Genomic DNA, 26,614 nt, shown 5'->3' on the forward strand with positions numbered 1-26,614 from the left:
GACTAAAAGCACTACACAGGGGTTTGGTTGGGAAGTCATTCTACACCCACCTTATTCACCTAATCTTGTGCGCTCAGATTTCCACATTTTCTATTCTCTATTGAACAACCTTCAAGGAACTTCCTTTCCAGATTAAAATGCTCTCCTAACATGGCTCAACAAGTTCTTCAACTCAAAACCATGTTATTTCCACAGCCACAGAATTGAAGTTACCCAAGCATTGCAGACTGTTGCTGATAGTGAAAGAGAATATATTATTGATGATTAAAGTCTCTCTTATGTGTACCTATTTTGTTTATTTAAACGTAGGTTTAAACACTATGAAATTATACAGCAACCCAACAGTTCACTTTTTTTCTTTGAAGGCTAGATTTAAAACTAACTTTGCTACCTTTCAAGACATTTTATGTTATTAGGCAAACTACTAATAATTTTTTGTTACTGTGTATTGAACTCCTTTATGGATCACTGACAGCTTTAATAATGGGTAAAAATGGTTTTGTCATCTAGTGTTGTAGGTCTAAAGATAACTACTTTTCTCAAATTGTAATGGATTATTTCTGATGGATTTCACGTGTGAAAATATGTACTGTGATGGTGCAGATAAAATATTTAAGAAGAGGTACCTAAATGATGACTTTGTGTGAACACCACATATTATTATTTACTGCTCACTTTTGTGCAAATCAGTACTTTCTTTCTAATTGAAGAGTTACTCCTGGAAATTATTACATAAGACATTATTGACTAGAAATGTGAAGTATATGTCAGGAGGTTGAATTGTTTGCTTCTAAGACTAGTAATTACATGAAGAGAAAAAGTAGCCAAATTTAATTGTTGAGAATCTCTGTAAAATGCTTCTTCCAGTTCAGGTTTACATAGATACGTTCATTCAAAAATGTGGAGCACTGTACATTATTCCTTGACTTGTTCATGTGCTACATCTGTCGCTGGTATGACTTTGTTTTACAGAATAGAATATAGTGTTTTCCTTAAAATTTAGGGAGAGCCCATTTGCAGAGACCCTCTGAATAATGTTTTGAAAAACATCATTAATAATTTCTTCTGTTGCTTTATCTCCAGTGGGATTTATTATTACACTAATATTGTCTGCAGTCCCAATTGTTTTTGTCAGGTGTTAAGTGGAACATTATTCGCATGTATAAGAAGTTGAAAGGACCCAAAATTGTGCCTTATGCACTCCTTTTGTGATTCATCTCATCATTAAAATTTCCTACTCTTCTAATATCATTTGAATTATTCAGCACAATGTTTGGCATTCTCTTTGTTAAGTATGATTCACGCCAGTTGTTTGTAAAGCCAGCAGTTCCATTAAAACTATGTTTTTCTGAGAGAGCGACATTTTTACACAATCAGGCACAAAGAAAGTTCACAAAAATACCAACTGATGATGTGTTATTTTTTAATACTTGTAATATTTGGTGGGTGAACGTATAAACTTGCCAACAGCCTTGCCACAGCAAAACACTGGTTCCTGTCTGCTCACCAGAGTTAAGCATTGTCAGGCTTGGCTAGCTGGCACTTGTATGGCTAACCATCCAGTTCTGCCAAGTGTGGTTGGCAAGTAGGTTGCACTCAGCCCTCGTGAGGCCAACTGAGGATCAAATATGACTGAGAAGTAACGGCTCTGGAAACAAAAACTCACGATGGCCGGGAGAGTAGTGTGCTGACCACATGCCCTCCATATTCCCACTCAGTGGCACCTAGCCAAAGAGGATGACACAGGAGTTGGACACCATCATTGGGCCTTCTGAGGCTTCTTCAAATAGAGTTTAGAATGGATAAATAGCATTCTTATTATACATTCAAAAATTCTTCTTTCCATCACTGATGGGTTGTCAAAGAATTTTTTTTGAGTGAATAAGTGACTACTTCCTGCACAACACTAATACTGAGTGCTTAAAAATGTAAACCATTTCTCTGTCTTTTATTATATTTAAGATTGTTATGCTTGTTTTCAAACTGTGATTGTTTGTCAACAATAAGCTTCATGTGAGACTAAATATTTGTACAGTGTACAGGTGTTGTCAGCATGACCAACTGTCTAAACAGCTGTCTACAAGAAGTTGCAGAGTGGACAGCATATATTAGTCTCCTTACACATTTCTGTGCAATAAACACTTTTATGCTCAGTATCACATTATCCCAGAATATTATGCCATAAGATAGTAGTGAATGAAAACAGGGAAAAGTAAGTCAGTTTTTCAACACTTTTATTTCCAAAATGTTATATTATCCATAATGTAACCAAAGAGTGTTACTGATGGAACAGAAGATGCAACAAGTCTGCTAAACAGACTGCCTACACTACACTTGCCCATCAGCTTCTGGAGTATTGCTGCGTGGTATGCAATCCATATCAGATAGCACTGACAGGGGGTTGAAAATGTTCAAAGAAGGGAAGCTAATTCTGCATTATTGTGGAACAGGGGAGAGGGGTCATGAATATGATGTGTGTGTTGGTGTGGCAATCATTAAAATAAAGGCATTTTTCTTTGTGATGAAATCTTTTCATGAAATATCAATCACCAAATTTCACCTCCAGATGCAAAAATATTTTGTCAGCGCCCATCTACATAGGGAGAAATGGCCATTGTAAGAAAATAAAAGAAATCAGAGCTCCCATGGAAATATCTGTGTGTTTTCTTTGTCCCATGCACTGTTTCAATTGGAATGGTGGTGAAGTAGTCTGAAAGCAGTCACATAGATGTAGATGGAGAGCTAAGACATTTAATAAGATGAGTAACATGTGACTTCCAGTTCAGGTTGTTATCAGTATAAACATCTAAGAATTTAGAATTGTTTCATTTATTGTTTTAACCTCGTGCATTATCTCTAATGATGTAATCATGGTCAGAATTTGCAGAGAACCACTTTTATCAAGAAAATACTATTACATTCTCAAATATTGAAGTTACCCCAATGGGTTTGTTTATAATACTGGTATTTTCAGCAATGGGAACTTTTTCTCCTTCTTGGATATATTATGGAAAATAATTACCAATAATGAGTTTTGTGGCTCTATGGTACATGCGTGGTGATTGTTATGTAGATGCTGAGTTTCTTAGTGCAGCAGTCTGCTTCCTCTTAGTTAGATAGGATGGAAACTTGTTACTAACAAGATCCTTGACCCCATAATATTTGAGCTTCTTTAACACAATGCTGTAAACTACACAATCAAATGCTTTTGACAAGCTATAGACAACATCATATGCCAATATTTTGTCACTTAAATTTTTTAATAGCTTACTTTACACATGTAAGATGGCAGTACCTCAACTGGTTTTCTTGATATAGTTTGTCAAATAAATGAAAAGGTGGCTTGTGTGGATGAACTTCCACAACATATATCATATCTCATTACTCTATAAGTTAATGACTGTTGAAATGATCTAATAATTTCTGTAAGGTTTTGTAGCATAAAAAAGAAAACAAGAGGTAATTAATTATGTGAAAACTGCTTCCAGCTATCATCTTAATAAGGTTGAAAGGTGCATTCACAAAAGTTGCCACATTCAGTGGTATTCAGTTGATGTGTTCTATTTGTTCCCATGAACTGTTGTTCAGAAATAGTGACTGACTGTGTTGTACACAACACTCCATAGAATGGTGTGTATGAGCATCTAATAACTTAGTATCAACTACATATCAGCAATGAAACCAAAGTTTTCAGTCTATATTTGTAGTGTTATTTATGTTGTATACAATAAGGAATACTTACAATTACTGCTGGCTCTTGCTGGCATTTCCATCCTCAATTGTCTTCAGGTTGTGAACAGAATATCTGTTATAGAAACCCCAGATACTCTTCATCAACTTGTCATTATATTTAGTGGGCAACTCTTCCATAACTGAAAAATAAAACATTTTAAATGACACTACATCGTCACAAATTCAGACTGAAATGCCATGCAGCATTTTATAAAGCATGGTTCAATTCATTTTAACTTGAGTCATTACAGTTATGAAGACAGTGAGCACATTTTACACAAATGAAGCACATGTGAATTTGATGAATTATCTTTGTGATCATTTACATGCTACTTAAAAGGGATTGAAATAACAAAAACAATCAAATATTGATAAAATTACGTAAATGGATAGATAAAAAATCTACTCACCAAGTGGCAGCGGAAGATACACATAAAAGATTGTTGTGATTGCCAAACTTTCAGAGCCAGTGGCTCCTTCTTCAGGCATAAGGGTTGAAGGGGAAGGAAGAAGGGTGAAGGAAAAGGACAGGAGATGTCTAAGAAATGGGGTAGATTTTGCGAAAGCCACCCAGAACCACGGGTCAGAGGAGACTTACCGTATGAGATGAGAAGGAAAGACATTGTTGACCAGTATGGGATGAGAAGGAAAGACCTGCCAACAATCAGTCTTTCCTTCTCATCTCATATGGTAACCCTCCCCTGACCTGCGGTTATGAGTGGCTTTTGCAAAATCTACTCTATTTCCTAGACCTTTCCAGTCCTTTTCCTTGACCCTTCTTCCTTACCCTTCAACCCTTCTCCATGAAGAAGGAGCCACTGGCTATGAAAGCTTGCCGGTCACAACAGTCTTTTATGTGTGTGTTCTGCTGCCACTTGGTGAGTAGATTTTTTTATCTATCCATTCAAAAAAATTAAAATGGGTTGTGTTTGATCCCTAATGTTAGTAAAAATTTCAATCGTAATATGGTCAGTGTAAGGTGACAATAAATGAGACAATGGGAGGGGGTGGGGGGTGGGAGGATGTGTGTGCTTCAGTAAGTTACTGCCATTCTCATTTGTTAAATGCCTGTCCGTTTGTTGCCTAATCTATTAAGTAATCTATGATAATTGTAATAAAATTAAAACTCATTCTAAAGTATACTTTGAATCAAGAAAATTATATTAAACAGCAACTTTCTAACTGTGCATTAATTGTAGGAAAATGCATGTGGCTAGGTAAGATCTTTATACACATGCAAATACACTGGTTAGTCAAACATTTCATGTATGTAACAGATATTTAAAACATTTTCAGAACATGTAACATTTAGGTTCATAAATGCTGTTGTATTCACTTTTCTGTGTTCCATAAATCCCACCATGGAGGAGATGCTTCAGGGATGTGGAATGGGTACATTAACAGCAGAAGCCAATGCTGGGTAACTTCTGCAAAGAGTGTTAATAACACATTATGACTAGTGATAGTCTACTACCTTAGACTGTCATAGGAATTATAAATAAAATTGTTCAAAAAAGGTTTTTCTCCACTTCACATCTGCAAAAATTTGTAAGCTTAGATTTAAAGGGAGAAGCAAATGAAAGAATAAATAAATGAAAAGCACCAGTTTGCTTTTATTCTACAACATTACTTTTATTGTTAACCGGTTTTTGTCTTACAAAACCACCTTCAGACATTTACTGAGTATTATCACCAAAGAAGTTACAATGTTTGCAAAGAACATTGGAAGAGAAGTAAACTGGTGCTTTTCATTTATTGTAATATTGTTCTACCAAGAACAGACGGAAGATTCTGTTAATGTGAAAGAATAAACATTATAGAGGGGGAAAAACTTTACTGTGAAATACAAAAACAATAAACAAGATAAAGGCAATCTATTTGAAAGTGCACAAAATGTGAAATCAAAATATGCCTTGCTCCACCAGATACATAGTAATATGCATGGATATTCCTTGGCAATCTGTCAGTTGTGTGAGGTAAGTTCCTGTCAGTCCTATACATGACTAATCCACCTCCCTGCTGAAACTGTGGGACTGCAAGCCTGAGACATGCATTCATACCAGCTCATTCCATGCTCTTGTATGACAATCATGAGGTGCCAGACAAATCCTGCATTTATTGGTCAAGAAAATCCAATGTCTTTCTTCCATATTCCATTTCAGGTGTCCCCTGGTCCACCTTCCTCACACACAACAGTGTGTGAAGGGATGGGAGGGTGCCTTGTTGATCATTTGGACATGATGAAGTACTATCTACCATAGATCGACACAGTCCTCCTAGTTGCACCAATAGTGCAGCATGCAGTTCTGCAGCATTTTCCTCCAGAGTCATTCTCCAAACTGAAGTTCAGATGAAACATTTTACAAAAATGGGCAATAAACAACAATACCTCCCTTTTGAAGCTGTGACACTTCCATGTCAAACACTTCCTTCCCTCCACACTATGCTTTTGTGGAAAATGTACCTGCTAGAACACTGTATATTTTTTCACTTTTAAATGTGTCTATTAGAACTGGAATTTTGCCTTCTGAAATTAAGTACTGGCCATATAGTCTGAACCTCTGATCTCTAAAATGGATGTAAGTCTCCTGACATATGAAAGAGGTGTCATGCATCTAAAAATATTTCAGTTCGTGAAAGAGAATTTTATGGCTCTCACAATCAGAGCCCTTGGCAATGTTCACAATATACTGACATGATGTTTTTATGTTGTTTAATTCACCAGTACTCCATTTGCAAGAAAACATATGGCTTAGGCTGTGAAGAATATATCACATAAACAGATTGAAAGGCATTTAACAGGTTATGCTATAGGACATGAATCTGGACTTGATGGTGGATAATTTAAGTGAACATTTTTAAAACACTGATAGAAATTAAATGGGTGTTGATTAGAAATGATTTTCTTAGCTCCACTTTTATGGATTTGTATAACCATTTCATATCTGAGTCTGTCAGGGAAAATATCATGAGTCATAAACTCATTACAGAAAGTACTTAAGGGCAGTCATATCAAATAAACATATGATCTAATAATATACTAGAACCACCATCATAGCCTGAAGAATTACCATTTGTAGTGATAAAATTTTTCTCTACCTACTTGGAGATTATATTTTTGAAACTATTGTTGATGGCTGGTGTAAACAGTGACTGCTTGTAAAACTAATGCATCTCTATGTTATTGTAGAACAGTAGGTGCAATACTTGCTGCCACAGTGAGGTAGTAATCCTTGAAACTGGTGTCCAATTATTTTAGTGTATTTTCATTCCTGCCACAGCTATTATGTAGGAAATTGGTTTAATTTGCCTCATTGTTTTTGTTTATTTATTTTTTAATAATTGTCCTGATTGTTTTTACGTATTCCTGAAGTTTTTCATTTGTTTCTGTCAAGTGTTACTGTGTTGCTTTTTTGGTACTGGTAATAGACTAAAGAGTTGTACAATACTTGTGGTAAGGGTATTACAGTTCTTTGTTGCAACTTGTTCTCTGAATTAGACAGAGCTTCCTCCTCCCATCACAATAAACTTAACACCTCTATGTAGTCCATCCCTTGTCTGTGCTTCTGTTTTGTTTTACCCTACCCCTCTCCTGCTGCTGCCCCCTATTTTTACAGGAAGAACAACTGAAATACTGATGAAACATTGTTATGCAAAAGTTAATTTTTAGTCTACAGTGTGGGTCACAGAGATATCTTCCCTGTGTCCTTCCCATAGTTTTTCATGGAAAACAATGACTGATTCATTGGTTATGTTGCTTCCATACTCAGCTTTTCTGTTATGATGCGTATTTAATACTTCACAATATTTTATTGTAATATTTAACCATTGTGACCAGATAAACCATTTACTACATTTAAATCACTGAATGTATTTGTGTCTTAGAACAAGCATTCAGTGGTTAATGAAACATGACCTTTGAATTTTTTTGAGGACTTTGCTGTGAGAAATGCCACACAGCTACACATGAACAACTTTTGTTCTTGATCAGTGCTGCCAGATAGAATAAAAGTGACTACAGATAATCAGTGTCTAATGACGTATGCATAACCTACTTAAACCTTTCTAGCCATTTGATGATATGTAAAATACAAGTATTTCCTGGTTTTGGCTTCTAAATTGTCTGGTTTTTCCAAAATAATTGAAAAATCTACTATAAAAGACTAATCAGTTTCATAGAAAAAAATAATTATTTCTCAAATAACATGGATTCCAAAAACCTAAATCTACTGAGACATCTATCTTTGCATTCCTAAATGAAGCCTTAAATGCAATAGACAATAAAGAACATATCTCAGCCATATTTCTAGACACCTCTAAAGCATTCTATGTCATCAGTTACAACATCTTGCTTCAGAAACTTGAATCTGTAGGTATTAGAGGCCCGGCCTATGAATGTATAAAATCACATCTCCAAAACAGAGAGTAAAGGAGAAGGGAACAAGATAAAGTCCTACTGCTCAGAAAGGCAGAGCATCAAGTATGGTGCACCACAAGGCTCCATTCTAGGACCAGTTCTGTTTCTACTCTTTGTAAATGACTTGGAACCAACTATCCCATGCCATAATTACATAAAATTTGCAGATGACACAAATGTGATAAAAAATGGATGGACCAAAGAAGAAAATTTGTACCATTCACATTACAGACTGGAAACAACTTAGTAATAAACACAGAAAAACAGTTACAATGCATATACACACAGTGCAAAATAAATGTCCACCAGCACCAGACATAGAGTTGTTTACTACAACCCTTGAAAATGTAAGCTCTACAAAATTTCTTGGGATATGGATCCAAGAAGATCTAAGATGGGTCCAACATACAAAATACATTACAAATAAATTATATACCATTTGCTATACTATCAAAATTATTTCTGACTGCACATCGAAAGAGACACTAAAAGATGTATACTTCACCCAGGCAGAATCCTTACTGTGATATGGCATAATCTTATGGGGAAACACATCTGCTAGCAAAAGTTGTTTTATATACCAAAAGAGAATTGTAAGAGCCATAGAAAATGCTGCATCAAGAAGCTTATGCAAGCTTTTATTCAAGAACCTACATATTCTTCCACTACCATGTCTGTACATTTTACAAGTAATCATATTTGTAAGGAAAGTCTTAGAAAATAGCAACAGTCTGGTGTCAACTAACCAGAGTATCCACCTGTATAACACAAGGAGAAAGCAGGACATACATATTCAACATGCACACACAACATTAAAACAGAATGGACCCTGGTCATCCTGCAGACATCTATTTAAGGATCTAGGGATCCTCACAGTAACCTCACAGTATATATATTCACTTATGAAATTTGTTGTTAATAATCCAGCCCAGTTCAAGAGTAATAGCAGTGTGCATAGCTATAACACCAGGAGAAAGGATGATCTTCACTATGCAGGGTTAAATCTGACTTTGACACAGAAGGGGGTAAATTTTTCTGCCACAAAAGTCTTTGGTCACCTACCAAACAGCATCAAAAGCCTGACAGATAGTCAACCAACATTTAAAAATAAATTAAAAGAATTTCTAGATGACAACCCCTTATACTCATTGGCTGAAGTTTTAGATATAAATTAAGGGAGGGAAAAAAAACTAACTTAAGCATTAGTGTCATGCAATATTTTGTGTAATGTAATATCTTGTACAGACATCTTTCTTTAACCTGACACGTTCCACATCATTACGAAGTGTCGTATTCATGATCTATGGAACAAGTATTAATCTAATCTAATCGAATCTAATCCACTGCAAACAGAAAACAGACTATACAATAAGCTACCTACGAATATTAAAACAAAAAAAGACACTTCAAAATTTAAAACTGCTGTCCATAAATATTTATTGCAAAAATGTTGTTATAGTATAGATGAATATCTTGCAACATAAAAATCTATTTCTTAAAAAAAAATAATGTATGGAAGCTGAACCTTCAGTTATGATTATATTAACCCCTAATAAACGTAAATATTCTTGTATGATTTAAAAACATGTATTGTAAATCACAATGACTTGTCCGATATCATATTGTATACCTTGTACAACAAATGCTCAAAAGGACCAATAAAAATGTAATGTAATGTAATGCTACTACCTTATATGTTACCAGAGTTTCTGATATGATACAGTAGTTCAATATAACATTCAATAATCAATGGCACTATCAGTCCACTGCTTTCTATTTTACATAATTATTTTCTTATGTATTTTAAAGTTAAGAATATTTACATTTATTTCCCATGTGAGGGTAGTTCCCGCTGCCTGAGTTATCTGTACTAGAGCTGCTGAATGATGACTGTCGATCTGCCTTGGTCATTGACTCGTACTTCTGCAAGTTGCTGCGCACTTTGTATGCAGCGTGCATGCCTTGTGGGAAGGCTGACATCTTGTGGCATGCTGGAACATGAAAATTAACAGTGCAGTTCTCATTTAACATTCAAATAAAACAAAGACTACTCTTAAAAATTTTAATATTTCTAATTAATAGCTTGGATATTACATAAACATAAATGATGACCATATGTTTCTTGCACATGAAGAGAAACAAAAACAGTGAGTGCGAGCTACAATGTCCAAATTGCTGATCGCATACTATCTTACATTTTACACATATATGCAAAATAATTTGAATTTATGCAGCCCTAAAAGTGAGAATATTTTTTTCACTTCTGTCATCATAAAAGACTCCCAGGACACTTTACATACATTCACTTCGTATTAATTTTAGATATGAGAATAGCACTAAATCAATACAATATAATTTAAAATTAAGTTGAATAACTACTAAGTACTGCTGCAGCTAAATTAACTGAAACTGTGGCTCAGTAACACTCAATTTAGTGGTAGATTATTCAGTCTAAGTGACTAAGAATTTTCCACTTCAGAATTTGATCTGAAGAAATATGAAGACAATAATATAGTGTTTCTGAATGGTATATCATAAAATAAAACCCCAGTTAGAAATCAAATTTCTTGTTTTACTTATTGAAAGTATAAGAAAGTCCTGGTGACCTAGTTAACTTGCAGGACTGTGCTGTACTGAGGGTGCCTGAATATCAACATAATATGGAACCTTTGTCATGTTGCCAAAGAGAATATTTTGATTGAATTATAGTACTTCTATTTCCATCTTCTGCAAGCTGCCTTACTGTGAGTTGTGGAGGGTACTTCTGATAGCACTGTCATTTCCCCCTCTACTGTTCCATGTGCAGATGGTGTAGGAAAGGAACAATTGCTCTGATTTTTTTCTTTGTAGTCGCTTCGCAAGAGAAATTTGGTTGGAAGTAATTTGTTGTTCAGATTGTCTTGGAACATATGCTCTCAGAACTTGTACAGTGAACCCCTCCATAATGCATGGTGCCTATTTCATGGCATCTGCCCGTGGAATCTGCAGAGCATTTCCATTATGCATTAGAGATTCTGTGATGGAACATGGACTTATGTTGGAACTTCTCTCTCTCTCTCTCTCTCTTCTAATCATTAAACTGTCCCAGATTGATGATTAACTATACTGAAGAACTGGATGACCAGATGTTTTGCTTACATGTCCTTAAGATTTTTCGAATAAATCCCAGCCTAGCATGTGCTTTCCCTACAATAATAAGGGTCATTTCAAAAGTTCTGCACATTGTGCACATGCAACTGTTACAGTGGCGTGATCAAGATAAAATCCATGTCAGTTGTGAGCGAGAATTTTAGGCATGATGCATGTATGTGTGTTTGCTGATTCCCATGGCTCTGTCATGAGTAATGTAAGCTGAAACTGAGTCAGGTTATATTACACATAATGACCAGTGTTCCTACAGCAAAATCAATCCCTATATGGAAAGAACCCAATGGAAATTTATAACACTTTGACAGAGGTATGTGGCTATATTATAGTGGATAGTAGCTCAGTATCACAGTGGTCTGCTCACTTCCATGAAGGTGAGGCAAGCACTGAGGACAATCCAAGAAGTGGAAGGCCACCAACTGCAACAGATTACACGTGTCAGGTTATAGTTAATGATATTTTGAGAGAGGAAACTGCAAATGGTGCCAGAATATCTATCACTTCAGTTTACAGAACCATAAGAGAAAAGTTAAAGATCAGAAAAGTTGCTGCCAGATGGATTCCATATGACCTGAGTGAAGAGCAGAAAGTAGGTCACAGAAGAATTGTAGAAGAATGCTTCAATGTTATCGACCAGAAGGAGAACAGATACTCAAAAGAATTCTTGCACTTGATGAAACTTGGATATGAGCTTTTGAGCCAGAACTGAAGTCTCTATCATCACAATAGGAAAGTTCTGACTCTAAATGCCCAAAAAATTGTGCCACCAACAGTCAAAGGTGAAACTGATGATGATCTTTGTGTATGACATGGATGGAGTCATAGCTACAAATAGGTTGCTCCAGAGGATGTCTGTAATACACACACACTATAAGTTGTTTCTGCAAAATGTTTTGTGCCTGAAATTTCCTCAAAGAAGGCCTGACATGCTTGCAGTTGGTGTTCTCATTTTGCTCAGTGATGCAAGACCGCATTTTGCCCTACTGATGACATAAATACTCAACAAATATGGATAGGGAATATATCCATACCCACCATACAGTCCAGATATGAGCCCATTAGCCTTTGGTTTGTTTCTCAAATTGAAGGAATAACTCTGCGGAAAACTTTTTGATACAACTGATGTAGCTTACTGTGTCACAATGAAGGTGCCCTATCTGGTATACAGAAGCTGTCAAAAAGTTGGGAAGCTGTCATAAGCAAGAAAATTGAAGGCCTGTAACAGTATTTCATAAAATAAATTATTTTCTTCAATGCTATCTTACAGTGTGCAAAACTTTTGAAATAATGCTCTTGGTTTTATGGGGCCATTCCACTTTAGGTCACACTGGATGGTTACTCCTAGGTATTTTAAGGTTGTTATTGTTTCCAATGATTTATTGCCAATAGCGTACAAGACCAGTAATTGATACATGGGCATAAACAGATTGGCAGTTATGGAGTTTCAGACCCCACCTGAAAAGTTGAGGAAGCTAAAAAAACAAAAAAGAGAGAAGTGGTCTTAAAAATGATTTCAATGTAATCTTTATTTCAAGATTACAGTGTTTCCAAACTTTGGCTATTGCCAGGCTGGTATACTACAAGAGGGGAAAATGGCAGTGATGGGTCAGTGTTGGCAACAGTATTAATACTGACATGTGGACTGAGCATCATTGGAATGTAATGTGTTTAGTCTGGAGCCCAGGAGCGATCAGATAGCACTGTCCCTATGTGAGGGCTACCCTAATTGTCACAGCTGCTGAGGCTGGGCACAGTGAGGAAACATTCATTCATACAGCAGCAGCTTAGAACTACCTATACTGTCACACTTCCTGGAAACTGCTGAAACTATTGTTATTATCTTGCCAATTATTTATTTAATGTTTATTTTAAGTAACAGCTGCTGTGTGCTATAAGATAATCTCTCACCATGCGCATGCCAGATGTTACAGCAATATACCATGTTCATGTAATGTGTTGTAATCTATAGTGACAACATTATTATGAAGATCTTTCAATAAGTAAAACAACACATTTTTTTCTCGGTCAGTTTCAGTTGAAAAAATGCAGAAGTTTTTATGGGATATCGCCGCTTCAACCCCTATAGTTTCATAAAGTTTAAATAGGTGGCAGTGCTATATGTAGCCTTCAAAATGGTGTCTGTGACAGAGGTGTTCCAAGCAGATATTCATAGGTGCTGGCAGAATGCCTAAGGAGACTTGGCACTGAACAAAGGCACAGTGAGTCATTGGGTGAGGCATCTGTCATCATCACAACAAGGTCATGCAAACCTGTCTGATCTCTTACATGCTGAGTGGTTAGCACACTGTACTCACATTCGGGAGGGCGATGGTTCAATCCCGCATCTGGCCATCCTTATTTAGGTTTTCCATGATTTCGCTAAATTGCTCCAGGCAAATGCCAGGATGGTTCCTTTGAAAGAGCACGGCCGGCTTCCTTCCCCGTCCTTCCCTAATCTGACGAGACCGATGACCTCGCAGTTTGGTCTCTTCCCCCAAACAACCCAACCCTAACCCACATGCTGACAAGCTGCACACAGTTGTGACTCCTGCAATATTGGAATGTATGGGCACTCTCATTTGAGGAAATCAATGGGTCACAATCAAACACCTTGCTGATCAACTGGATGTCTGTATTGGTAGTGCCAACACATTCTTCCAATAGAAGGGGTGCTCAACAGAGTGTGCCTACTGGGTTCATCCCCATCTAAAAGAAGATGATAAACAGGAACACAGGCCCATCTGTGCAGAACTGCTTGGACATATGCGGCCACTCTTGACAATTTTTTTGTTGGGCATCATCATAGGCATTGAAACATGAGTTGATCATTTTGAACCAGAAATAAAATGGCAATCCATGGAGTGGCACAACACCACCTCTCCTCCAAAGAAAACGTTCAAAGCCGAGCCCTCAGCCAGTAAAGTCATGGAAACCATCTAATGGGACTCTGAAGAGGTTATTTGATTTGATGTCCTCCCTCATGGTCCAACAATCAACTATGAAGTGTGTTGTGCAACGCTTGGGAAATTGGAGAAATGACATTAGCGTGTTCGTCACCACAAAAACACAAACGGACTTCTTCTCCTTGACAACACAGAGCCTCATAGAAGTCTGTGCGCCCAAGAGCAGCTCACAAAACTTCATTGGACTCTTATTCCTCATCAACTCTATAGCCTGGTTCTTGCACCTTCCGACTTCCATCTGTTTAGCCTAATCGAGGAAACTATCTATGGGTAGCAGTACCTGGATGATGGTGAGGTGATCAGTGCAGTGAGATGTTGGCTCCAACGTCGACCATTTGCATGGTACAATGTGGGCATACAAGGCCTTCAAATAAGGTGGCGTAAGTGCATTGCTCTGAACGAAGATTATGTTAAAAAATAGGGCATTGTCACCAGAAGAGAGGGGAATAATATTTGTATTAGAATCCTGAATAAATGCTTTCAGGAAAAAATGTGTTCCATTAGTTATTGAATGCCCCTTTTAGTAATGTTTTAGGTTAACAGGAGTCTAAAGAATTTGTTATTGGCCAACTCTTTCTACTCCATTGATGAATTCCTTAGTAGGACCACTGATGTGTATATATTAATAATAATTTTATTAATACAATGTGTTTATATTGTTAATAGCATCAAATAATGTGAGAATAATGTAAAACATGACTTCTGAACATCTTCAGTGCATTAATGTGGTTGTCTCTGGCGAGGCATGGCTACAATAGCCAAATAATTATCATATGCACATCAGTGTATAGTAAATTTACATATATTGTGTCAAGTTTATTATTAAGTTTTAAATGAAAACGTGTTTATGATTTTACTGACTTTTTCAAAAAAATTATGACCCTTTCACTAGGGTGTGCAGGTGTATTAGCATATCTCATTTTCTTGTAAATATGTGTTGTGTAGCATGGTGTTATACCTTAAGAATTTCCTCACTCTGGATGTAATCTAATATGTTCAGTAAATGCTCAAAAAACTTTATAGCTAAATGCCTCACAACTTTTTGTGTCGCACTGAGTGTTGCGTAATGGACAGTGTAAGTATTTTTTTATTACAATATTCTATTTATGGCCGGCTGTTGTGGCCGAGCGGTTCTAGGCACCCTATCACACCTTGATTGACCCACTAAATCAGCTGGTCATAATCCCATAGACAATGTTTAGGGATTTTTGGAACAGTGGGTGAAATAGAGCAATCAACACCCCTGAAATTTGGTAACACTATGGGATCTAATTATCAATACATGGCCTGAGATGGATGCTGCACAACTGGGGAAACTTGTGGGCTCTCTTCTTTGCTGAATTGACATCATTGTCAAGGTCAGAGTCTGTGTTAAACGGTGTTAAGATGATGTCTGGTGGCATTGACTAAGTTTTTGCCTGGTGTGCACAGGAGGAAACACCCTCTAGCTGGGAGCGTGAACTTAGATGTAAAAAGTGATAGGAGATTACCTAGATCGGGGTGGCCATGATGTGCCAATCTGGGCGTGTGCCATATGTGCGGGCCACATGTGGGTTAAGGTTCGGCCTGTCTCAGCTCTGTTTGGTCCTTCTCAGAAGTACCCAGTACAGCATTACATTTCATTTACTATCATGGCATGGCATTTTTCAGTTGGCACAGCTCTTTTCATTTTGGCAGAATCGTGTTGTCAGTGCTGTTTACACTTTGCTATTTGTTTACATTATGAAGAATGTTCATGGATCCAGTGGCTGCTTGCACAAAAAGAGACAGGCTAGCACTCTTATCATCACAAGCCTTTAAACCTGAATGGGAATATTCTCAATATCTATTATGCAGTTGCATAACCAACGGATAATGCAAGTTTGCTATGAAATGACATTACACATAGGTGACAGAAGTCATGTATATGTGCAGATAGTGGTAGTATTGCATACATCAAGTATAAAAGGGCAGTGCTTTGGCAGAGGTTCCATTTGTACTTAAGTGATTCATGTGATAAGGTGTCTGAAGTGATTATGGCTCCATGACAGGAATTAACAGACTTTGAACACAGTGTGGTAGTGGAAGCTAGATGCATGAGATATTTCATTTGGGGAATTGTAAGGGAATTCAATATTCTGAAATCCACAGTGGCAAGAGTGTGCCGAGAATACCTAATTTCAGGCATTACTTCTCACCACAGACAACGCAGTGCCGACGGGCTTCATTTAACAAGCCAGAACAGTGGCTTTTGTGCAGAGTGGTCATTGCGAACAAACAAGCAACACTGCATGAATTAACCACAGTAATCATTGTGGGATGCATGACGAACATACCTGTTAGGACAGTGCGATGAAAAGTGACTCAATGGACTGTGGCAGCAGACAACTGACCTGAGTGCCTTTGCTAATAGCACAACATTGCCTGTAGTGCTTCTTTTGGGTCAACCGACAGTCGACTGTGCAAGTTGGTGGTGGTGCCATAATGGTGTAGGCTGTGTTTACATGGAAAGGACTGGATCCTCCCATCCAGCTGAACCAATCATTGATTGCAAATGGTTATGTTCCGCCACTTGGAGACCATTTGCAGCCATTCATGGACTTCATCTTCCCAAGTAATGATGGCATGACATCAGGCCAAAGTTCTTCATGATTGGTTTGAATAACATTCTGAAAAATTCAAGCAAATGATTTGGCCACCCAGATCACCCAAGATGAATTGCATCAAACATTTATGGGACATCATCAAGAAGCTAGTTCATGCACAAAATTCTGCATTGGCAACACTTTTGCAATTATAGATGGTTATAGAGGCAGCATGGCCTGATATTTCTCCAGGGGACTACCAATATCTCGTTGAGTCCATGCCATATAGAGTTGCTGCACTACTCCAGGCAAAAAGAGGTCCGGCACAGTATTAAGGGGTATCCCATGACTTCTGGCAATATTTGAGTTTGTCTAGTTTCAACCAGAGGTTGTTGTTGTTGTGGTCTTCAGTCCTGAGACTGGTTTGATGCAGCTCTCCATACTACTCTATCTTGTGCAAGCTTCTTCATCTCCCAGTACCTAGTGCAACCTACATCCTTCTGAATCTGCTTAGTGTATTCATCTCTTGGTCCCCCTCTACGACTTTTAACCTCCACACTGCCCTCCAACACTAAATTGGTGATCCCTTGATGCCTCAGAACATGTCCTACCAACCGATCGCTTCTTCTGGTCAAGTTGTGCCACAAACTTCTCTTCTCCCCAATCCTATTCAATACTTCCTCATTAGTTATGTGATCTACCCATCTAATCTTCAGCACCACATTTCGAAAGCTTCTATTCTCTTCTTGTCCAAACTATTTATCGTCCATGTTTCACATTCATACATGGCTACACTCCATACAAATACTTTCAGAAATGACTTCCTGACACTTAAATCTATACTCGATGTTAACAAATTTCTCTTCTTCAGAAATGCTTTCCTTGCCATTGCCAGTCTACATTTTATATCCTCTCCACTTCAACCATCATCAGTTATTTTACTTCCTAAATAGCAAAACTCCTTTACTACTTTAAGTGTCTCATTTCCTAATCTAATTCCCTCAGCATCACCCGACTTAATTCGACTACATTCCATTATCCTCGTTTTGCTTTTGTTGATGTTAATCTTATATCCTCCTTTCAAGACACTATCCATTCCATTCAACTGCTCTTCCAAGTCCTTTGCTGTCTCTGACAGAATTACGATGTCATCGGCGAACCTCAAAGTTTTTATTTCTTCTGCATGGATTTTAATACCTACCCCGAATTTTTCTTTTGTTTCCTTTACTGCTTGCTCTATATAGAGATTGAATAACATCAGGGAGAGGCTACAACCCTGTCTTACTCCCTTCCCAACAACTGCTTCCCTTTCATGTCCCTCGACTCTTATAACTGCCATCTGGTTTCTGTACAAATTGTAAATAGCCTTTCGCTCCCTGTATTTTATCCCTGCCACCTTTAGAATTTGGAAGAGAGTATTCCAGTCAACATTGTCAAAAGCTTTCTCTAAGTCTACAAATGCTAGAAACATAGGTTTGCCTTTCCTTAATCTTTCTTCTAAGATAAGTCGTAAGGTCAGTATTGCCTCAAGAATTCTACAGATTCCAAATTGATCTTCCCCGAGGTCGGCTTCTACTAGTTTTTCCATTCGTTTGTAAAGAATTCGTGTTAGTATTTTGCAGCTGTGGCTTATTAAACTGATTGTTCAGTAATTTTCACATCTGTCAACACCTGCTTTCCTTGGGATTGGAATTATTATGTTCTTCTTGAAGTCTGCGGGTATTTCGCCTGTTTCATACATCTTGTTCACCAGATGGTAGAGTTTTGTCAGGACTGGCTCTCCCAAGGCCGTCAGTAGTTCCAATGGAATGTTGTTTACTCCGGGGGCCTTGTTTCGACTCAGGTCTTTCAGTGCTCTGTCAAACTCTTCACGCAGTATCGTATCTCCCATTTCATCTTCATCCACATCCTCTTCCATTTCCATAATATTGTCCTCAAGTACATCGCCCTTGTATAGACCCTCTATATACTCCTTCCACCTTTCTGCTTTCCCTTCTTTGCTTAGAACTGGGTTTCCATCTGAGCTCTTGATGTTCATACAAGTGGTTCTCTTTTCTCCAAAGGTCTCTTTTATTTTCCTGTAGGCAGTATCTATCTTACCCCTAGTGAGATAAGCCTCTACATCCCTACATTTGTCTTCTAGCCATCTCTGCTTAGCCATTTTGCACTTCCTCTCGATCTCATTTTTGAGACGTTTGTATTCCTTTTTGCCTGCTTCATTTACTGCATTTTTATATTTTCTCCTTTCATCAATTAAATTGAATATTTCTTCTGTTACCCAAGGATTTCTACTATCCCTTGTCTTTTTACCTACTTGATTATCTGCTGCCTTCACTACTTCATCCCTCAAAGTTACCCATTCTTCTTCTACTGTATTTCTTTCCCCCATTCCTGTCAATTGTTCCCTTACGCTCTACCTGAAACTCTGTACAACCTCTGGTTCTTCCAGTTTATCCAGATCATATCTCCTTAAGTTCCCTCCTTTTTGCAGTTTCTTAAGTTTTAATCTACAGGTCATAACCAATAGATTGCGGTCAGAGTCCACATCTGCCCCTGGAAATGTCTTACAATTTAAAACCTGATTCCTAAACCTCTGTCTTACCATTATATAATCTATCTGATACCTTTTAGTATCTCCAGGGTTCTTCCATGTATACAACCTTCTTTCATGATTCTTAAACCAAGTATTAGCTATGAGTAAGTTGTGCTCTGTGCAAAATTCTACCAGGTGGGTTCCTCTTTCATTTCTTAGCCCCAATCCATATTCACCTACTATGTTTCCTTCTCTCCCTTTTCCTACTGCCGAATTCCAGTCACCCATGACTATTAAATTTTCATCACCCTTTACTATCTGAATAATTTCTTTTATTTCATCATACATTTCTTCAATTTCTTCGTCATCTGCAGAGCTAGTTGGCATATAAACTTGTACTACTGTAGTAGGTGTCGGCTTCGTATCTATCTTGGCCACAATAATGCGTTCACTATGCTGTTTGTAGTAGCTTACCCGCATTCCTATTTTCCTATTCATTATTAAACCTACTCCTGCATTACCCCTATTTTATTTTGTATTTATAACCCTGTAGTCACCTGACCAGAAGTCTTGTTCCTCCTGCCACCGCACTTCACTAATTCCCACTATATCTAACTTCATCCTATCCATTTCCCTTTTTAAATTTTCTAACCTACCTGCCCGATTAAGGGATCTGACATTCCACGCTCCGATCCGTAGAACGCCAGTTTTCTTTCTGATGATAACAACATTCTCTTGAGTAGTCCCCGCCCGGAGATCTGAATGGGGGACTATTTTACCTCCGGAATATTTTACCCAAGAGGACGCCATCATCATTTTATCACGCAGTAAAGCTGCATGCCCTCGGGAAAAATTACGGCCGTAGATTTCCCTTGCTTTCAGCCGTTCGCAGTACCAGCACAGCAAGGCCGTTTTGGTTATTGTTACAAGGCCAGATCAGTCAATCATCCAGACTGTTGCCCTTGCAACTACTGAAAAGGCTGCTGCCCCTCTTCAGGAACCACACGTTTGTCTGGCCTCTCAACAGATACCCCTCCATTGTGGTTGCACCTACGGTACGGCTATCTGTATCGCTGAGGCACGCAAGCCTCCCCACCAACGGCAAGGTCCATGGTTCATGGGGGGGAGGAATCAGAGGTTGTGTGCATAAATTGTGTACATTAAAATTTGCTTCCTGGCTGCCTGTTTTATCAATATGAATGTCATTTTCAACCTGTCTCTGAACATCTTTTGTTTCTGCCCTCCCTCTGTAACTTGCAACCACTGGTACTTTACCACATGTGCTAGTGCCCCCATTTTAGCTATCTACTATTAGCCTGGAGAGTTTTCCCTACCCTTTCCTGCTGAGGTGAAGGCCATGCCTAGTATAGTCTCACTTGCTAATAGAATCAACAGGAAGCACACCAATGTGAGACCCCATACCTGATCCAACCAGCCATTGCACCTCTAAGTTAACTCTCCTAACAGAAGAGATTAAATGAGGCTGATCAAAGCACCTCAGAACAGACACAAGCCCAACACCAGTATGTCTTGTTGTGTACATTGTTTCTTTCAGATAGAGTTCACGTGTTTCCATTATGAGGTTGCAAAGGTATTACAATATTACAATCAAAACCTTTTTTCCATTATGAAAACTGAGTAAGTCTCATTTACATGCCAGCCTAATTGCAAAAACTTGTAAAATTTTCTGTGTCTGTCCGTACGCTGACTGTTTGTACCAGATAAAAATTAAATCTTCAGTGTGTCTAAAATAATTAAATAATACTGAAAATTTGTTTTCTGTTATCTAGTTGTTGGGAATTGTTAAATAAAAAACCAAATGGTATGCACTGTCACTGCATTGCCACTTAAATGCTGTGAATTTGCATTTTCCCCCCTCTTCCTCCTACACAAAATTCAACAGCACGACATGTCAGTGAGGGAAATGTGCAGGCAGGCTGAGCACTCTGGCACTCATGCCAGGTTATAGCTTGCAAACTGAATTCTTGGCTTAGATTGCGGTTACAGTATCTGTACATAGAGGTCTAAACTTATAAAGGAGCCGAACCTTCACTTTCCACTTCACTGCCAAGTTTTGCAAGTGCCAGTACCTGATGTTCTGAATCACAAAAGAGAATCATTGCAGTGGTCGGTATGAAAACACACAGTGAGGCTGCAAGATGACGCAAACTGCCATTGTGTGTCATCAGCACGAGCTGCTCTTATCACATAACTCTGGGTCGTCCCAGATTCATGTCAAGTCAGAGCAAGAGGACAAGGGGCACACTTCTAGTCAAAAGTGCTGGTAGTCGTATCTGGACCAGTGTCATGTTCAGGTCACTGCAGAGAGTAGTGAAATTCGAGGATGACAGTTTTTCAAGATTGAGCAGTTGACTCTTAAACGTCTACAAAAGTAAGCTGTTCATAAATTATGATTTCTGTTTCTTGTCTCACAGTCAACTCAGGCTTGTTTGTCTTCCACTGGCTGAACACAGCATGCAGCTAAAACGGTTTTTCTTAATCCGACCTTTGTTACACACCCGCAACACTAGACAATGTTTTTCATAAGAGTTTGATGTAATGTCTACAGTGCAGTCATTGGAGGATCAGGAGAAGAAATAACAGTTTCATGTCTCATCAGCCTTCTTCACCTCTACCTACTGTATATCACCTGTTACTGTGCCCATCTCTTCCTTGGCCTTCCCAGACTTCTTTGGTCTACTGGACTCAATTTTTTTTTTTTTTTTTTTTTTTTTTTTTTTTTTTTTTTTTAAAGTTGTAGTTATGTGACGTTATCTTTACAGCTCGTTCTGTTGAGATGTTCGCTCCATTTTCTCTTTCTCGATTTTGTTTCCTCCCTTTAATACTTTCAGTTGCTTCCTAGTGCTGCTGTTCCTTACTCTGGCAGCTCTAGTACAAACTTTCGTAGTTGTAACAAAGCTCATCTTATCTGTCTAGATTCACTTTCTTGTCAGTTGTAAGTGACCCACCGCAGGGACAGCTATTATTCTGCAAAAATTCATTCGCATTATTGTCTGTGTCGTGTTTCATTCTAATTGTTTATTGTCTTGCTTGTATTTTCAAGTTCTGCTACCTTCTCAGAAAATTGACATGTTCTCCATTCTTCCGTTTATTGGGTCTTTTCTTAAAGTTATCTTTGGGAATACTGTCATGTTCACCTCCTTGCCTACTTTGCTCAGAAGGTAAATTCCTTTTTATACGTTATTCTCTTTTTCTGTCGTATTGTGACATTGTCCAAATACAGAAGACCTTTCATTATAGTAAATATATTAAATACGTAATAGCACATACATTAAATTCGGCTTTACAAACAAGAAAAAAATAAATAAAATTTTAGAAACATTTCTTGTCACTTTTACTAATAGAAGTGGGGAGCCCCTTCTTTTTAATTGTGCTCTATATTATTTCTTTATTAATTTAATCAAAAGGGGCTAACAGAAATGTGCGACCCTGCGAACTCTGACATCCTGGAAGGGTCACACCTCAAAAATCTTGAAAACCGACTGTAGTCTCGTCACAGCTGTGCAGCTCATTCCTCTGCCACATCTACGAAGGCAAAAGTCACGTGCTTCTCGGACAGTTAATTTTGAACGTGAAGTAGCTAACTGGAGTCAGCGAAAAGCGAGTTCCACACGCTTCGAAACTGGGGCAATCTGACAAGGAAGTCACCCCTGACAGAACACAGATCAAAAACATGCACGGAAATTTAAATTAACCTTTTTCCTTGGTTTGAAGCGAGTGTTGGAATAGATTAAAATAATAAAAGAGAGAGAGGAAAATCAGTGTCACTATGCATTTCCTTCCCTATTCTTATTTGACTTGCTGAGTGCTCTGTCTTTGATGATGTCGACGTCGACGAGGATCTCTCTATGAGCAATTGTGGAGTTAAACGCAGGAAATTGCAGCTGAGCCTGGTAATCAGCAACAGAATGCTACCACCACTCATCCCGTCTCCGGACAAATCCTACTGCAGAAACGCTTTCGCGCTACTGGGATTCTTCACGGCCATCTCCTCGTGTAGGACTGCTGCACTAGCACGAGTCAGAGACTTTGCTCACAGGAGCAGATACCTACGATCGAAAACTGTTGACCGTATCGAACAGTGGTCGCCTGCCAGTGCCAATACTCAACCGTTCACAGCTCGTGCCCTAGCGGTATTACCGATGCCAAAAATGAAAACCAGAAGAATAATGTAACATTCCAGTAGGTATGTGAGGAAAGGCAATATCTTCAACTTAAACTGTGCCATCTTCACAAAGTGAAGATAGATGGAAGGCGTGGAATCAACGGACATCAGTAGGAAGGCGAACACATTATCCATAACAAGAACCATCATGATCATTAACAAGGAATCACACACCTTGTCACTTCGTAGCTATTCAACAATGTACAGCAAGTGTGCAACTGCCAATAAATGTAGGCAAGTTAAACTTTAAGCCGAACCACACCAGAGAGTCTAATTTTGAAGTGAGTTATTTAGGCGTAAACGTTTTACGAAATATCGTTTTAACGACTAAAAGCTTGGTTGATGTAAGGAAGAAGACAGATGGCTAAAAGCTGAGGCACCCAAGCTTACCATTTCATCCAACGCGGTATAAAGTCGTGAATGGTACAGTTGTAGCAAATTAAAAACTCAGTAGGACTGTCTTATAGGTGGTCTGGTGGATATGCTGCGACATGATTCACTTGCTGCGGACAGTTAATGAAACAGGAATGGGTCCGTAAGAGCACAGCGTTCCTCGCAAGAAGCTCGGCAACAACTAAACCACATACTCCTCTGGTCCGATTCGGAGTTCTACACACAGACGAAAACCAATAGTGTGGTGTGGATTCTCAGAAAATGTGTAAATTATGTTATAAACAGAAATGGTGAAGACATCATCACATTTCAAGTTTACACGGAAGAAATCTTCTGTCTAATAAAACGTGTTCTGAACTTCAAAAAGAATTTTGCAAACATGCTCACGATTCTTTGTGGAAAACATGGAGTCGGATGAAATTTGTTGTAAAAGAGGACGCTCTTTTTTAATTTTTTTTTCTAGTAAGATTGGCCTCTGGACATTCATTAAATGTTGGTTGATAAGGGGCCATCTCAGTGCATGAAATGGACTTGAAGTGCCAACATAAAAGTTCTGGAATTTGATTCAGGAGGAAACAGTCCAGTCTGCAGTTTTGTCGTGCACTAAGGAATAGAAATTACTGGAAAGGTTCAAATGGCTCTGAGCACTATGCGACTTAACTTCTGAGGTCATCAGTCGCCTAGAACTTAGAACTAATTAAACCTAATTAACCTAAGGACATCGCACACATCCATGCCCGAGGCAGGAGTCGAACTTGCGACCGTAGCGGTTGCTCGGCTCTAGACTGTAGCGCCTAGAACCGGACGGCCACTCAGGCAGGCTACTGGAAAGGCAGCCTGAATTTGTATCAAGGTGTTCGTAATGAAATTAAATTTTGCTTCACTATTTGTCATGCGAGGAAGATATCTTTACCACTGTTGCTACACTTATTGATGTGCTGTGTATTGTATGTGAAACAAGAACTGTAAATCTTCATGGACTGCAATGTCATAGAGTTTTATCAATAAAGTTACTTAATTTTTTTAAAAAAAGTGACAAGCATCGCTGTGTCTAGATTTCAGAGTCCCTGGCTCGATTCCCGACCGGAACGGAGATATTATTTGACCAGAGGCTGGATTTTTTGTGTCATCTTAATCATTTTGTGTCACCTTCGTCACAAAAACGTTCTAGTCATGCAGAGTGGCGTCGGATACAAAGATTTGCACGAATCAGTTCCAGATAAAGCCTCCTCGCTAACAATGTGATACTATCATTTCCATAGTTGAGTCACGTGGGATCGAGGCCAGTGAATTATGTGCTGCCATTCACACATCTCACTGAAGTATTATACATTTCAAAGACAAAATCGCTTCAAATAACTATTTAATGTCTGGATGGTTTTGTACCAAACTACAGTTCCATCATTATGCTATATGGTATGGGTAATTGCACAGACGTACATGAAATTACGGATGTCTCTGGTGGACCCAGTGTCGCTGAATGCCGCATTTGCATGTTTCACTGTAGGCATTTCTCAGATACATTCTGTTTTCGTACCGTAAACTAATTTATGACAAATACACCTGAGCGCCGAGGACACACGCGTTAGCTGCTTGAAATCCTCTAATTTACTGGACACTAATGGTACCTGAATAGCAGTCATTAAAGTTCCGTTGGAAGAAACGGTGTTGGCATTTATCTCTGTGACTGGACACCCTGTATTCTCTTACTGTTTTATGGACTCGTTGCTGTATTGTTTGCAGAAGAGAAATAAAAACAAATGTATCATTTTTTTCTCTTAAGCAGTAACGCAATTTAAGAGTGTGTTACACCAGACGCGTTTCGATGTTATTGATTGGCGTTTATTACTCTTTTGTTTTACATGTTTGGAAGACGACAGTTGTTTCCATCATTGCTTTTTTTCGGCTTTTAGTAACGTACTTTTTCTTTTGCTGCATTTGCGTTCCTTGAGTTCACTTATGTAAACCTTCACACTAACTGTCTACATAGAAATTTTAATGTGATTTCGCCAATTTTGCATTCAGCACACAGAAAGAGATCGCTGAATGCAAAACAAGCGAAACCACACACAAAATCGGTTTACTAAAATTCGAAAAAAACGCGAAGGATGAACCTGCAAACACTTTTTTCGACTGAAACCACTGCTAACAACTAGGGTAAAAGGTCTCGACTTCAAAATATGTAAAAATGGAGTAGCAAACGCGAATCACCTTTGAAGATGCTATATCAATAAAAGCAAAATGCGCCTGGTGCTACATTCTCTTAAACAGCAGCACTTTTAAGATAGGAAAAAGCAAGCACCTGTTATATGTCAACTACTGTTGAAGATGGCCATCCAAATAAACATAAAAATTCCGTTCAAAAATAACAAGACCATAGAAAGAGCGTATACAAATATTCACAGAGCAATTGTAAAATGTTAGGAAGAGCCGCATCGCACCAAGTCAGCGTATAAGTACTTTTTCGCTTTTTGTTGTACATTTCCACTAGTATAGTTTCGAAATCGAGCATAAAACCTCTCAATGCTATAGACACATGGACTGCAAATGCGGTAATTCGTTTTTCCGATATGACATTAAATACCGATATTCATGAAGGTTACCTGCACTTGACAGTTGACCTCAAATAACGAAAAGTGTGAGGTCATCCTCATGAGTGCTAAAAGGAACGCGTTAAAC

At 38.2% G+C, this 26,614-nt stretch overlaps 1 protein-coding gene across 1 annotated transcript in view; it reads right to left on the reverse strand.

Annotated features, from left to right (window-relative positions):
* The window catches only part of LOC126334910 (uncharacterized), a 73,767-nt gene that overhangs the window by 42,370 nt on the left and 4,783 nt on the right, over positions 1–26,614 (reverse strand). The window contains exons 2-3 of the mRNA XM_049997624.1: positions 9,973–10,140; positions 3,743–3,872 (exon numbers count right to left, since the gene is read on the reverse strand). Coding sequence (XP_049853581.1) covers positions 3,745–3,872; positions 9,973–10,140 — 296 coding nt within the window. The 3' untranslated portion in view covers positions 3,743–3,744. The remainder of the gene's footprint in view (positions 1–3,742; positions 3,873–9,972; positions 10,141–26,614) is intronic.

Source organism: Schistocerca gregaria, chromosome 2 (assembly GCF_023897955.1).
Source record: "Schistocerca gregaria isolate iqSchGreg1 chromosome 2, iqSchGreg1.2, whole genome shotgun sequence".
Taxonomy (NCBI): domain Eukaryota; kingdom Metazoa; phylum Arthropoda; class Insecta; order Orthoptera; family Acrididae; genus Schistocerca; species Schistocerca gregaria.